The sequence below is a fragment of the Ictidomys tridecemlineatus genome, chromosome 7 (genome assembly GCF_052094955.1).
Source record: "Ictidomys tridecemlineatus isolate mIctTri1 chromosome 7, mIctTri1.hap1, whole genome shotgun sequence".
NCBI classification, from domain to species: domain Eukaryota; kingdom Metazoa; phylum Chordata; class Mammalia; order Rodentia; family Sciuridae; genus Ictidomys; species Ictidomys tridecemlineatus.
In genome coordinates this window covers 33,017,010-33,030,228 of record NC_135483.1, presented here as the reverse complement: position 1 = coordinate 33,030,228, position 13,219 = coordinate 33,017,010, and the positions used below count along the sequence as shown (strand labels likewise).

Genomic DNA, 13,219 nt, shown 5'->3' with positions numbered 1-13,219 from the left:
TGTTGGAGTGGATTTTATTTCTTATTTTATCGTTGATTTCTAATTTCATTCCATTATGATCTGATAGAATGCAGGGTAGTATCTCTACTTTTTTATATTTCCTAAGAGTTGCTTTGTGGCATAGTATATGGTCTATTTTAGAGAAGGATCCATGTGCTACTGAGAAGAAAGTGTATTCTCTCATTGAAGGATAAAATATTCCTTATATATGTCAATTAAGTCTAAGTTATTGATTGTATTATTGAGTTCTGTGGTTTCTTTGTTCAGCTTTTGTTTGGGAGATCTATCTAGTGATGAAAGAGGTGTGTTAAAGTCACCCAAAATTATTGTGTTGTGGTCTGTTTGACTCTTGAACTTGAGAAGAGTTTGATGAACGTAGATGCTCCATTGTTTGGGGCATATATATTTATAATTGTTAAGTCTTGTTGGTGTATGTTTCCCTTGAGTAGTATATAGTGTCCTTCTTTATCCTTTTTGATTGACTTTAGTTTGAAGTCTACTTTATTTGATATGAAGATGGAAACCCCTGCTTGCTTCCCAACCCTTCACCTTTAGTCCGTGGATGTCTTTTCCTATGAGATGAGTCTCTGGGAGGCAGCATATTGTTGGGCCTTTTTTTATTATTATTATTCAATCTGTTAGTCTATGTCTTTTGATTGGTGAGTTTAAGTCATTAACATTCAGGGTTATTATTGAGATATGATTTGTATACTAGCCATATTTGTTTATTTTTGGTATTCAACATGACTGTTTCTCCTCTAATTACTGTAATACCTCTTTCTGATGATTTTCATCATGTTTTTCATTTCCTCTTCTTGGAATTTTTTTTTAAAGAGAGAGAGAATTTTAATATTTATTTTTCAGTTTTCGGCGGACACAACATCTTTGTTTGTATGTGGTGCTGAGGATCCAACCTGGGCCGCACACATTCCAGGCGAGCGCGCTACCGCTTGAGCCACATCCCCAGCCCTTCTTGGAATATTTTGCTGAGGATGTTCTGTAGTGCAGGCTTTCTGGTTGTAAATTCCTTTAACTTTTGTTTATCATGGAAGGTTCTTATTTCATCATCAAATCTAAAGCTTAGTTTTGCTGGATATAAGATTCTTGGTTGGCATCCATTTTCTTTCAGAGCTTGGTATATGTTATTCCACAATCTCCTGGCTTTGAGAGTCTGGGTTGAAAAACCTGCTAAGATACGAATTGGTCTCCTATATATCATCTGATTCCTCTCTCTTGTGACTCCACAGATTCTATCCTTATCCTTTATGCTAGGCATTTTCATTATAATGTGCCTTGGTGTAGATCTGTTGTAATTTTGTACATTTGGTGTCCTTTAAGCCTCCTCTGCTTGGCTTTCCAATTCGTTCTTCATGCTTGGTAAATTTTCTGATATTATCTCATTGAAGAGATTGCACATTCCTTTGGTTTGAAACTCTTTGCCTTCCTCTATCCCAATAACTCTTAGATTTGGTCTTTTGATGCTGTCCCATAATTCTTGGATGTTCTGTTCATGGTTTCTTACTATCTTCACTGTGTGATCAACTTTATTTTCCAGATAGTCTACTTTGTCTTCATTATCTGATGTTCTTTCTTCCAAATGATCTAGTCTGTTGGTTATGCTTTCTATTGAGTTTTTTATTTGATTTACTTTATCCTTCATATCAAGAATTTCTGACTGTTTTTTTTTCAGAGTCTGTCTCTTTTTTTATATTTATTATTTAGTTTTAGGTTGGCACAATATCTTTATTTTATATTTATGTGGTACTGTGAATCGAACCCAGTGCCTTATGCATACTAGGTGAGCACTCTACCCATGGAGCTACAACCCCAGCCCCCTCTCTTTTGCTACCTATATTTGTTCTCTTATCTCTTTGTTGGAGTGATCAATTTTTGCCTGTATTTGCTCATTTAGGTCATTCTTTAAATCAGAGATTATTTTAATTGTAAACCTTCTGAACTCCATCTCTGACATTTCATCAATTTCGATGTCCATGGATTCTGTTATTATAGTATCCTGGTTTGTTTGGGGCACTTTCCTCTCTCGTTTTTTCATGTTATCTATGTGTCTTATCTTCTTGCAGTGTGGATCTGAGATATTACAGTTTCTTCCCTGTATTCTTGTAGTACCCGTGCAGATTGTCTGTACCTCACCTTGATGTTGGGCTTCCAGACCTTGTCAGTGTCCCTCAGTGTATGCTACTGCATCTAAGGTTGGTGGCAGCAATAGCAGAGGTAACTTAAGATAATAGTTAAGGTGCCTCAACATAGAAGCAATGTCTTACCGAGATGGGGCTGCAAGAATGGGCCTCATACTTCCTTTGGGATACCTGCTCTGAGATGTAACTGTTTGTAGGCCCTGTCTGTTGTCAAGAAATTAGGGGCTGACTGTGTGGGCAAGGCTATGGTGATATCAGACTGCAGTGTCCCAAGGTGGAAGTGGATTAGGCTTAGGCTCCCAGGTGGGAGGATAGGCAAACTCGGACCTACCCTGGACCTGGGTCCTGTGCAAGTCAGTGTGGACGGATCTAGGCCAGGCCTGACTTCCACTGTAGTCTGTTGGTGGGTAGAGGTGGTATTGTTCCGGAAGCTCGGCTCTGACGGGTACCTGCCAGTGGAGGGGTATACTGTGAGCCTGGGCCCTGCACAGGCTGGTGTGGGTGGATCTGGGCCGCAGGGCTTGACCTCCCATGGTAGACTGCTGGTCAGAAGGGGCAGTCCTGTGCCAAAGGCTAGGCTCTGTCAGGTGTCTGCCTCATGGAGGGAGGAGTGAACCAGGCCTACTGTGAGCCTGGGTCCTGCACAGGCTGGTGTGGGTGGTTTTGGCCGAAATTGTCCATTTCTCCTTATAGTTTTGTCAGTTTTTTACTTTATATATTTTAAGGTAATTTATTAGGTCTATCTAGTGCTCAGCAATGCATTTTAAAGTGTATTGTTGCAGTTTTTCTAGAATCTGAATGTTTTTTATGTCAGGAGTTATTATGCTGACCATCCTGATGAAAGTATCAGTCCCCATTCCTTCTTTATGTCTTCCAGAAATGTTTCAAAGTTTATAGTAATTAATAAGAATTTTCCCTGTTTATTTTTTTCTTATATAATGATGGATTTCAGGGGTTTTTTTAAACCTTTTCATCTTTTTTCAGTGGCATTTGGAGAGGAAGTAAATGCTAGTAATAGGCTCAGTGTGATTCCTCTTGAATCAGGATTTTCATCTTCTCTTACCATCCGTTCTTTCTGTGTAATGTCAATCAATTCTTTCAGTGTCCATTTTTATACTGATGATTTTCAAATCCATATCCTTGACCTAAAGTCTCTGACCATCATAGCTCTATTTATTTAACTGTCTACTAGTAGATATTCACACTCAAATGTCCTTTGAGTACTTCAGACTATCTATCAATAGGTAAATACATAAACAAATGATGATATAACCATATAATGGAATACTACTCATCAATTAAAATAAATAAACTTCTAATACATGAAACAACATGAATGAATCTCAAAATAATGATTCTGGGTGAAAGAAGCCAACAACAAAAAGAAAACATGTGATTCCACTTATGTAAAATTATAGAAAATACCACTCTGTAGTAACAGAAAGCACATCAGTTGTTGCCAGAGTGAGAAATTACTGGGGAGGGAAAAAGAGAAAGGAAGGTTCAGGAGGTAGAAGAAGGGAATAATTACAAAGTGGTAGAAGGAAACTATTGATAGTGATGATTATATTTATTACCTTGATTGTGGTAATGGTTTCAAAACTTATCCAGTTGTACACTTTATACAATGATATTCAGTTTATCATATGTCAACTAATTATATCTGAATAAAGCTGGGAAAAAACCCTCAACACTAAAAAGCTTTTTGATAGAAAAGGAAGAGTCTTTGCACACCCTGCTCCATACTTATCCCAGTCCTGCTCCCTAGAGGCAGACGTTTTGAACTCTTCTAGAAGTTGTTCTGGTGTGTAAGCCATATTTAGACTGATATGTTTATTATGCTATTTATTGATTCATCAATTTAGAACTTCAAGCAGTAGGTCTTTGTTCTTTCCTGTTATGGTAGTTGATAATTCACTTTTCTTTTCCACCATTTTTATTTCTCTTCCCAATTTTCTAAGACAATTTTTAACTAAATCAGTAGTCAGTATATCATTAAGTATACCAAATATTGTGCGTGGCTGAGTTAAGTAGTATACTTGCATTACATTTATTTCTTTAATACCTCCTCCTCCTAAGTTAATGCAGTAATTGTATTTATCCCTATTTGCTTTGCTTTATGTACCTACTGCTGACATTTTCCAGATGTCTTAACAGAATTGTCAATCATCTAGAGACAATTTTTTCAGGGGCTCTAAATATCATATAATCTCTCAATTCCAGTACCCATTTCCAACCCCTGGAGATCTTTTTCCTTCAGCCATCTGTCCTCCTATCAAATATGCTCTGATTGTTTTCTGGACTAGATTCATAGCTGTCCTACTGAGAATTCCTCTTGCCATTCTTTAAAACTAGATAAAATAATTCCTGAGTCTCATATTATTTTCCTTCTTGGTTTATTCATGTGTCTCTTCAGTGTGTTTCAAGAATACTACATTCTCTGGTTGCTTTCTAAAAAAAGGGGTACTTGAAAATAAAAATTTTTTTAAATTTTTTACAGTAAAAAATATCACTATTTTAACCTCCCCCAAATGTTTGGCTGGGTATAGGTTGAAAGTTACTCTTCTTCAAAATTTTAGAGTTATTTCTTCATTGCCTTTAGCTGTAATATTACCAAATGTTCAAAACTTATTTCATCCCTATGTCCTTTTTATTCCCCCTGGAAATAGTTATATTCTTCTCCTTATTTTGACCCTCTGAAATTTTTTATTGACATGCCTTGTCATTGCGTTCACTCATTGTTCTGGAAAACATTCATTTATTCAATAAATATTTATGTAGCAGACACTGTTATAGGCTCTAGAGATTTATCAGTGAGCAGAGGGCTAGGGAAATAAGTAGGTAGAGTGCTTGTCTAACATGCATCAAGCCCTGTGTTTACTTCCTAGCAACTCAAACAAAAATAGTGAAAAGAATAGACCAAATCCCTTCCCTCATAGAATTTACATTCCCAGTGGAAAAGGCAGAAATTAAGACATAAACTATTTAATACAAAGTTAGATGTTGGTAAGCGATTAAAAAAAGTACAAACCAGAGCAATGGGATAGAGAATGACTAGATAATTTTTAGGTAGGTTGGGTAGAAAATGCCTCTCTAAGATGACAGTTGAGCAGACTCAAATGGGGACAAAAACCATGTGACTATCTGGTGGAAGAATTGAAGGGCACAGCAAATGCAAAAATTCTGAGGGAGAAATATACATGAAATGAGAAGCAAAAGTCTTATTTGGTGACAGTGAAGTGAATAAGAGAAAGAATGGATAAAAAATGAAATTGGAGACATAGTCAGAGTTAGGGACCTTATAGGACTTGGTAAAGACTTTGGAATGTATATTGTCAAAATATTTGAATAAGGACAAACTTGAATTTTTAAGAATCACATTGGGGAATATGAATTGATATGAAAATCTACTATAAGATTAGCAGGAGTGGGAAGTAGTAAGACTTGTTAGGAGGGTTTTCAGTAGCCTAGGTGAAAGATACAGTGGCTTAGACTGGGTGGGCATAGTGAGAAATAGATTGAGAATATATTTTCAAGAGAGAGCCAGCAGGATTTGCTCATGGATTAGATATAGGATGAAAGAAGAGAGATGTAAAGAATGAATCAAGATTCTTGGTCTGAGCATTTACTGAGGTGGGGTGGGTAGACTGAGCATTTACTGAGGTGGGGTAGACTGAGAGTGATTGTGGCTTAAGTCTGCAATGGATTGTATTGTTTCTTAGATATAGGGTTTGAGATGCCTGTTCTGCAATTGTTCAGAAAGCAGATGTTCACTCAAGTCTAGACTTCACAGGAGAGAATGGGGCCAGCAAGTTTCCCCTGAGGAGTGAGTATAGCTTGAGAGCATTTCAGCATTTATAGCTGAAGCATTTCAATATTTAGAATCAGCAAGGGGAAAGGATCAGACAAAGAAACAGCCAGTTATTAAAATAGTCAGAAATTCAAGACAGTTAATATCCTAGAAGACAAATGAACAAAGTGCCTCAGAAATAGAATACAATCCACTGTGTCAATTGTTGAGTAGAATTTAGCTTTGGACTTGACAATGTGGAGTTTATTGGTGACTTCCACAAGCAGTTTCAATGGAATAATCCATGTCTTCTTAAAAAATGTATAATTGAATAAAATAATAGCATCCATTTTGTATGAAGGGATCCTACATCTAACAGACTAAACATACTGATGTTCTCAAAATTTAATTGTATTGAGAGGGAGATTTAAAAATTCTTTTGGAGTGTAAGTAGAAAATATATGCTTTAAACAATAAATGAACTATTTGTGATGGAAATGTTTCTAATCTTATTTTTCTATTTTTCTTTTTAGCATTTTCTTCCTCTTGCAAATCTGGAATGTTCACCAAATGTTGAAACTTTCCTTTGCAAAGCTTTTGTACCAACCTGCACAGACCAAATTCATGTGGTTCCACCTTGTCGAAAATTTTGTGAGAAAGTATATTCTGATTGTAAAAAATTAATTGACACTTTTGGAATCAGATGGCCTGAGGAACTTGAATGTGACAGGTAAATTATGTTTTTCACTAACAGCTAATGTTACTTTAATGTTACTAGCTCTGCACAGTGTTAATAAAAGGCTTTCATTATTTAATTCAACAAGTGTTTATTGCACTGTTAATATTCACCAGGCACAATGGTGGTAAACATTGCATACATGTGGTTAGCAATAAACAGACTTGGTTCTTGCTTGCAGGAGACCTAGAGTAAGGTGGAATGGACAGAAAATAATCAAATAATTATGCCCATAAGTGAAAAATTAAGTCTGTGATAATAGAACAAAGAAGATATGCATAGTTTTTTGAGAATGTATAGTGGTACCTTTGGCCTAAACTAGGGGATAGGAAAGGAGATGACAGTTAAGATGAAGGTTAGACTGAGGTAATTGGACAATGAGAGGAGTAAAGAGCATTTGGACAATAGGAAGCTTGTTTAGAGACCTTGTGACAGGAGGGAACTTGGCATATTTGGGAATTATAAAATCAGATTGGCTGCAGTGATGAGAATAAGAAAGACTGGTACAAAATAAGGAAGGAGAGAGAAGCAGCAGTCAGACCATTCAGGACCCATCTTCCATGTTTTAATGCTGAGAGCAATGAGAAGGTCTCCATGTATTTTAAGTTAACAACGGGTGATAGGTGCCTGTTAGCTTCTGTGTAAAGCAGGGCACTTGTGTCATAGTCCCATGAGGATTGCTGACAGCTCTCCATAGCAGCTCATCTCCAGGAATCCAGGCTGCTCCATTCTGCAGTGCTAACAGTCATTCAGATGGGTGAGAAAGAAGATAGAAACACGCCTTTTCTTAACTGCCTCTGCCTGGAATTATTGTACATTTTTCATTTGCCTTGCTTCTGGCTAGACTTCAGTCATTTGGTTGTAACTGAACTAACAGGGAAGCTGGGAAATGTCAGAAAGAGAAAAAGGCATTGTCAGGTGTTGCCAGTCAAAAAAAAAAATCTTTTCACTAGATTAACTGTGGCAAGGGAAGTTTGCAGTGTATGAAAGGGTGAGTGAAAAGTAAAGCAGGACACATGGATATTCTTAGGAAATTTGGCTATAACGCAGAGGAAGAAAGTGTGGGAGCCAGAAGAGAATGGTCATGGAGGTTTTATTTTAATGGGAAAGAACTGACTACTGTAAGAACTGCTTGGAACAAGGAAAAGGCAACTATATTGAAGTAGAAGATATTGTGTACAGAAGTTTTCTGGGAAGGAGGTAGGATCCCAAGCACAGATACATTGTTGGTCGTGGATAGGTGTAGCTGCCATTGTAACCGCAAGAGGAAAAGATGGCTACAGATGTAGATGGAGTTGTATGTTTAGTAAGGATTGTTGCAAGAATCCTACCTGCTGGTTTCTATTTCCATTGTGAAGTAAAAAGAGTCAGGGTCCTCTGTGGAGGATCTGGGGGAAAAAGGATATTAGTTTGAGATAAGCGTAGAGAACAGCAGAGGGAGTAGATGGGAGAAGCTTTGTAACACTGCAGCTAAGTCAGGTGAATTTCTAGTGGATCTCATCTGGCCTGTTGAGACCTTCTCCAGCAGCATAGGTTGCTTGAGGCTAAGTACAGTAAAGTAGATAACTGGATTTATCTGTGGTTGGGGTTTTGTCAGATGGGTTCAGTGCAAAGACAAAGGAACAGTAAGAAAATGAAGGATAATTAGAAGGGTGTTACTGAAATGATGGTCCAGGAAAATCTAAATAGATAAGGAATGAACAGAAGAATTGAAAGAAGACCTGTATGAAGACAGGGTTGAGGAGAGTGAGTGAGGGTTTTTTTGTTTGTTGTTTGTTTTTTGTTTTTTTAAGGGCATAGTGGACATTTTTTAATATAAATGAGCTACAAAGATAGGAGCCTGTAGACCAAGGGCAGTATACTTCAGTTGACTTTTGGAGATAGGGTACATCTGTAGGCTGTGGAGGATTCCTTGTGACTGCAAGTATCCATAGATTATGGATAGACACTGAAGATGAAGAAGTTGGAGAGCTAAGAAGCCAGAGTGTCAGTGGGTTTCCCACGTGGATGGTCAAACTAAAAAGTAGTGACAGCAAAAGAAGAGGTGAAGAAACCAGCGAGTCATTAAGCACCCTTAAATTCAAAAATTTCTGTTGTCATGGATCTTACTACTGTGGATAAAACTGAAAGATGAAATGATTTATATTTATATTTGAAAATGATAAGGCCATTGGAGAAAACACTTTCTTTTTATGGAATTGCCTACTCAATTTCAAAACAGGAGAGTTGTTATAACTTACAGAAATTTACACTGGTGCCTATGCTGTTATTACCAACTCTTTGGGAGTTTGGATCTTCGTAGTTTGATTTTATTAAGAAACTGACATTTTTTTCTTATAATTAAACCAAACCAAATTTATCTCACATATGAGAATACTTAATACTTATGATTGAGAAGTATAATCCCCATTTTTAAAAATTGTATAAGTCCTTTGTTAAACTATATCCTACTTGTAGAAAGCAAACCCATAAACAACATCTTCTATAAAATGTTAATTGGGTCCACACATAAAAATAATTCTGGCGTGTTCTAGAGTAGAGAAATTTTATTTTCTTCATTTCTGTAAATAAAACTTTAAAGCTTTTGTGGCATCTAACTTTGAAGACATGAAGAAAGAGGGAGATTTCTGATTAAACCCCTAATTTTAGGGGCTGGAGTTGTGGCTCAGTGGTAGAGTACTCACCTAGTGTGTGTGAGGCACTGGGTTCGATTCTCAGCACCATATATAAATAAATTAATTAAATAAAGGTCCATTGACAACTAAAAAAGTATTTTTAAAAAAAACAAACCTAATTCTAGCCTGCTCAAAGGTTTCTAGCATAATGAAGGGTTTACCATAGTCAGCTTTGTGGCAAAAACATAATGACAGCTTCTACTCTTTAAGAAATAGCAGAACTCTGTGGTCATAGCACTCGTTAGGCTCTGGGTACTAGAGATACACAAGAGTCTTGGGATCTTACTGTTGTCTATTACACCGTTTTTCTTTCCCTTTTTTTCCTGTCCTTATTATAATAGTCCAACTTTTCCCCCCAGAATGTATACCTTCCTTGCCTTCATGAAAACACTTTATTGGTATGATTTATCACTCCTCACCCACTGTACTTTGCCAAATTCTTAAATTAATAAGTGCATTTCAATTGAAAATGATACTAAAGCACTTGTTAACAGGCAGTCTTCTAATGTGAAATAGTCTATTGTGTTAAGGTCAAAGTACTTTTCATTACTTATGCCTTCAGATTGGTGTTAGTATAATATTTTGGCAAAGTGAATTGTCTTTATTGGATGTAAAAATCTCAGGAATAGGCTGGGTGCAGTGGTACATGCCTGTAATCCCAGCTGCTCAGGAGGCTGAGGCAGGAGGATTGTGAGTTCAAAGCCAGCCTCAGCAAAAGTGAGGTGCTAAGCAACTGAGACCCTGTCTCTAAATAAAAATACAAAATAGGGCTGGGGATATGGCTCATTGGTCAAGTACCCCCAAGTTCAATCCCTAGTACCAAAAAATAAAAAGAAGTAAATCTCAGAAATATTCAGTCTGGGCATTTCTGTGATAGTGAATAAACATAATAAACACTGTTTGGCTTGCTCATTTGCAATAAGGGTCCATATTACAAAAATAGGATTTTTAGCACAATTAACTCATGAATGAATCTTATCAATTCACTGACCTTTGCACATTAGTCTTTATTTATTACTTTTGTTTCCTATTCTCCAGATATTAGGGATTTGGAATTTTAAATATTCTGTTGATATAGTGAAATCTCATGTATAAATGGGGGAAGGAAGCTGACTAGCTTTTTGGTAGTTTATTTCTAGACTGAAGTAACTATAGAACTTTTGTGGAACTCACACACTTTCGTAGATGCATGATCATTTTCCAAAACAATTGAATAATGTATGGTAAAGTTGCAGGTGCAATTTTTACACCCAAGGAAATCTATGGAAACTCTTGTACAAACACGTAGTCATCAGCCAAAATATCAATTATATAACCATTTCTCTTTGTAAAATAAAAAAGTCTAAAAATGCATTACAGAAGAATGATTAGCAATTTGTGATATACTTACACACTAGAATACTGCCATACAGTTGATAAAATGAATGTAGCTGACCTAAATCTGTCAACATGCATAAGTCTAAAAAATGTAGTGTTGAGCTTTAAAAGAGGAATTGCAGTGTGATATTCAGCATGTCATTTATGTGAAGTTCAAAACCTATGAAACAATACTGTATGAAGTTATTATTAGCAAAAGTATAGTATTTTAAAAAGCTTGAGGAAAATACAAATCAAATTTCTAGTAATGAATATTTCTGAGAAGGAGGAGAAGGAAATAAGACCTATGTAATCCTTTATTTTAAAGGATAGCAAAACTTACATTATTCTACAGTTTAATAAAGCTGGTAGATACGTGAATGTTCATTTTATGGAAATTACACCCATACATACACATGCACACACACACTTATTTGACATTATATCCTGGGATGCTCTACTACAGAGCTACAATGCTAGCCCTTTTTATTTTTTCTTTTGAGACAGGATCTCATTAGGCTTCTGAGACTTGCCTCAAACTTGAGATCCTCCTGCCTCAGCCTCCTGAATGAGTCACTGGGATTATAAGTGTGCACCACCTTGCTTGGCTTATGAGCATATATTTTTTTATTCTCCATTTTTATCTAAGGTATATTTAAATGCTTTCTCATTGAAAACTTCCACTACTTAGGGGCTGGGGATGTGGCTCAAGCGGTAGCGCACTCACCTGGCATGCGTGCGGCCCGGGTTCGATCCTCAGCACCACATACCAACAAAGATGTTGTGTCCACCGAGAACTAAAAAAAATAAATATTAAAAATTCTCTCTCTCTCTCTCTCTAACTCTCTCTTTAAAAAAAAAAAAAAAGAAAACTTCCACTACTTTTAACTACATACAAAATAATACTGGTGTGTACAAACTTGACCCAGTGATAAAGTTCTATACAAGACAGAAATATCCCTGTGTATCACTCAGGTCTGTCCATAAACAAGGGAGGCAGCCAAACCTAAATAAAACAGTGATATGAGGTAAGCTGGTCCTCAACTTAATTCTTATTGGTGTTCTTGCCCTTGTTTAAGAAGTTGAACTCTGCCCTGTCAATCCAGGGAAGAATTTCATTTCATTCATTTTAGTTATCCTCATCTTAGTCATATGATTGATCTGCTTTGCTTGCTAGCATTAGGAAACAGAAGTGGGGCTGGAGATATAGCTCAGTGGTAGAGATCTTGCCTAGCCCTGGATTGCACCCCATCAAAACACACACACATACACACACGAGTTTCCCCGGGACATTCATATAAGTAGGCAAGCCATAACTTTTTTGTCTGAAAACTACTAGTTGAGATCAATTCTTTTTTAAATATTTAACCTTAAAAGCAGAATTTATTTTTTTATATTTTTAAATTTTTTATTCTAAAATATATGACAGCAGAATGCATTACAATTCATATTACTTATGTAGAGCACATTTTTCACCTCTTTACTTGTATACAAAGTATATTCACATCATTCATATCTTTTTCATACATGTCTTTGGGTAGTGATGTCCATCTCATTCTATCTTTTTTTACCCCTTGCCCTCTCCCTCCTCCTTCTTCCCCTTTGTCCTATCTGCAGTTTGTCTAGTTTTCCCATGCTCTCCCTCCCACCCCACTATGAGTCAGCCTCCTTATATCAGAGAAAACATTCAGCATTTGGTTTTGGGGATTATCACTTAGCATTATCTTCTCCAACGACATCCATTTACCTGCAAATGCCATGATTTTTGCTGAGTGATATTCCATTGTGTATATATACTACATTTTCTTTATCCATTTATCTACTGAAGGGTATCTAGGTTGGTTCCACAGTTTAGCTATTATGATTTGTGCTGCTATAAACATCGATGTGGCTGTGTTCCTGTAGTATGCTGGGTATAAACCAAGGAATGGGATAGCTGGGTCAAAGGGTGGTTATATTCCCAGTTTTCCAAGATATCTCCTTACTGCTTTCCATATTGGCTGCACCAATTTGCAGTCCCACCAGCAGCGTATGAGTGTACCTTTTTCCCCACATCCTCACCAACACTTACTATTGTTTGTCTTCATAATAGCTGCCATTCTGACTGGAATGAGATGAAATCTTAGAGTAGTTTTGATTTGCATTTCTCTAATCTCTAGAGAGATGTTGAACATTTTTTCATATAGTTTTTGATTGATTGTATATCATCATCTGAGAAGTGTCTGTTCAGTTCCATGGCCCATTTATTGATTGGGTCATTTGGTTTTTTTTAGAGTTTAGCTTTTTGAGTTCTTTATATACCCTAGAGATTAGTGCTCTATCTGGATGTGCAAGTGGTAAAAATTTGCTCCCAAGCTGTAGGCTCTCTGTTCACCTCACTGATTGTTTCTTTTGATGAGAAGCTTTTGAGTGTGATTCCATCCCATTTATTGATTCTTGGTTTGAATTCTTACACTATAGGAGTCTTATTTATTAAGGAAGTTGGGGCCTAATTCCACATGATGAA

The 13,219-nt window shown here is 36.6% G+C and overlaps 1 protein-coding gene across 2 annotated transcripts in view; it reads left to right on the top strand.

The window, feature by feature from the left end:
• The window catches only part of Fzd6 (frizzled class receptor 6), a 39,204-nt gene that overhangs the window by 18,689 nt on the left and 7,296 nt on the right, over positions 1-13,219 (top strand). For both annotated transcript variants that reach the window (XM_078016833.1, XM_078016834.1), the window contains one exon: positions 6,480-6,676. In XM_078016833.1, coding sequence (XP_077872959.1) covers positions 6,480-6,676 — 197 coding nt within the window. The remainder of the gene's footprint in view (positions 1-6,479; positions 6,677-13,219) is intronic.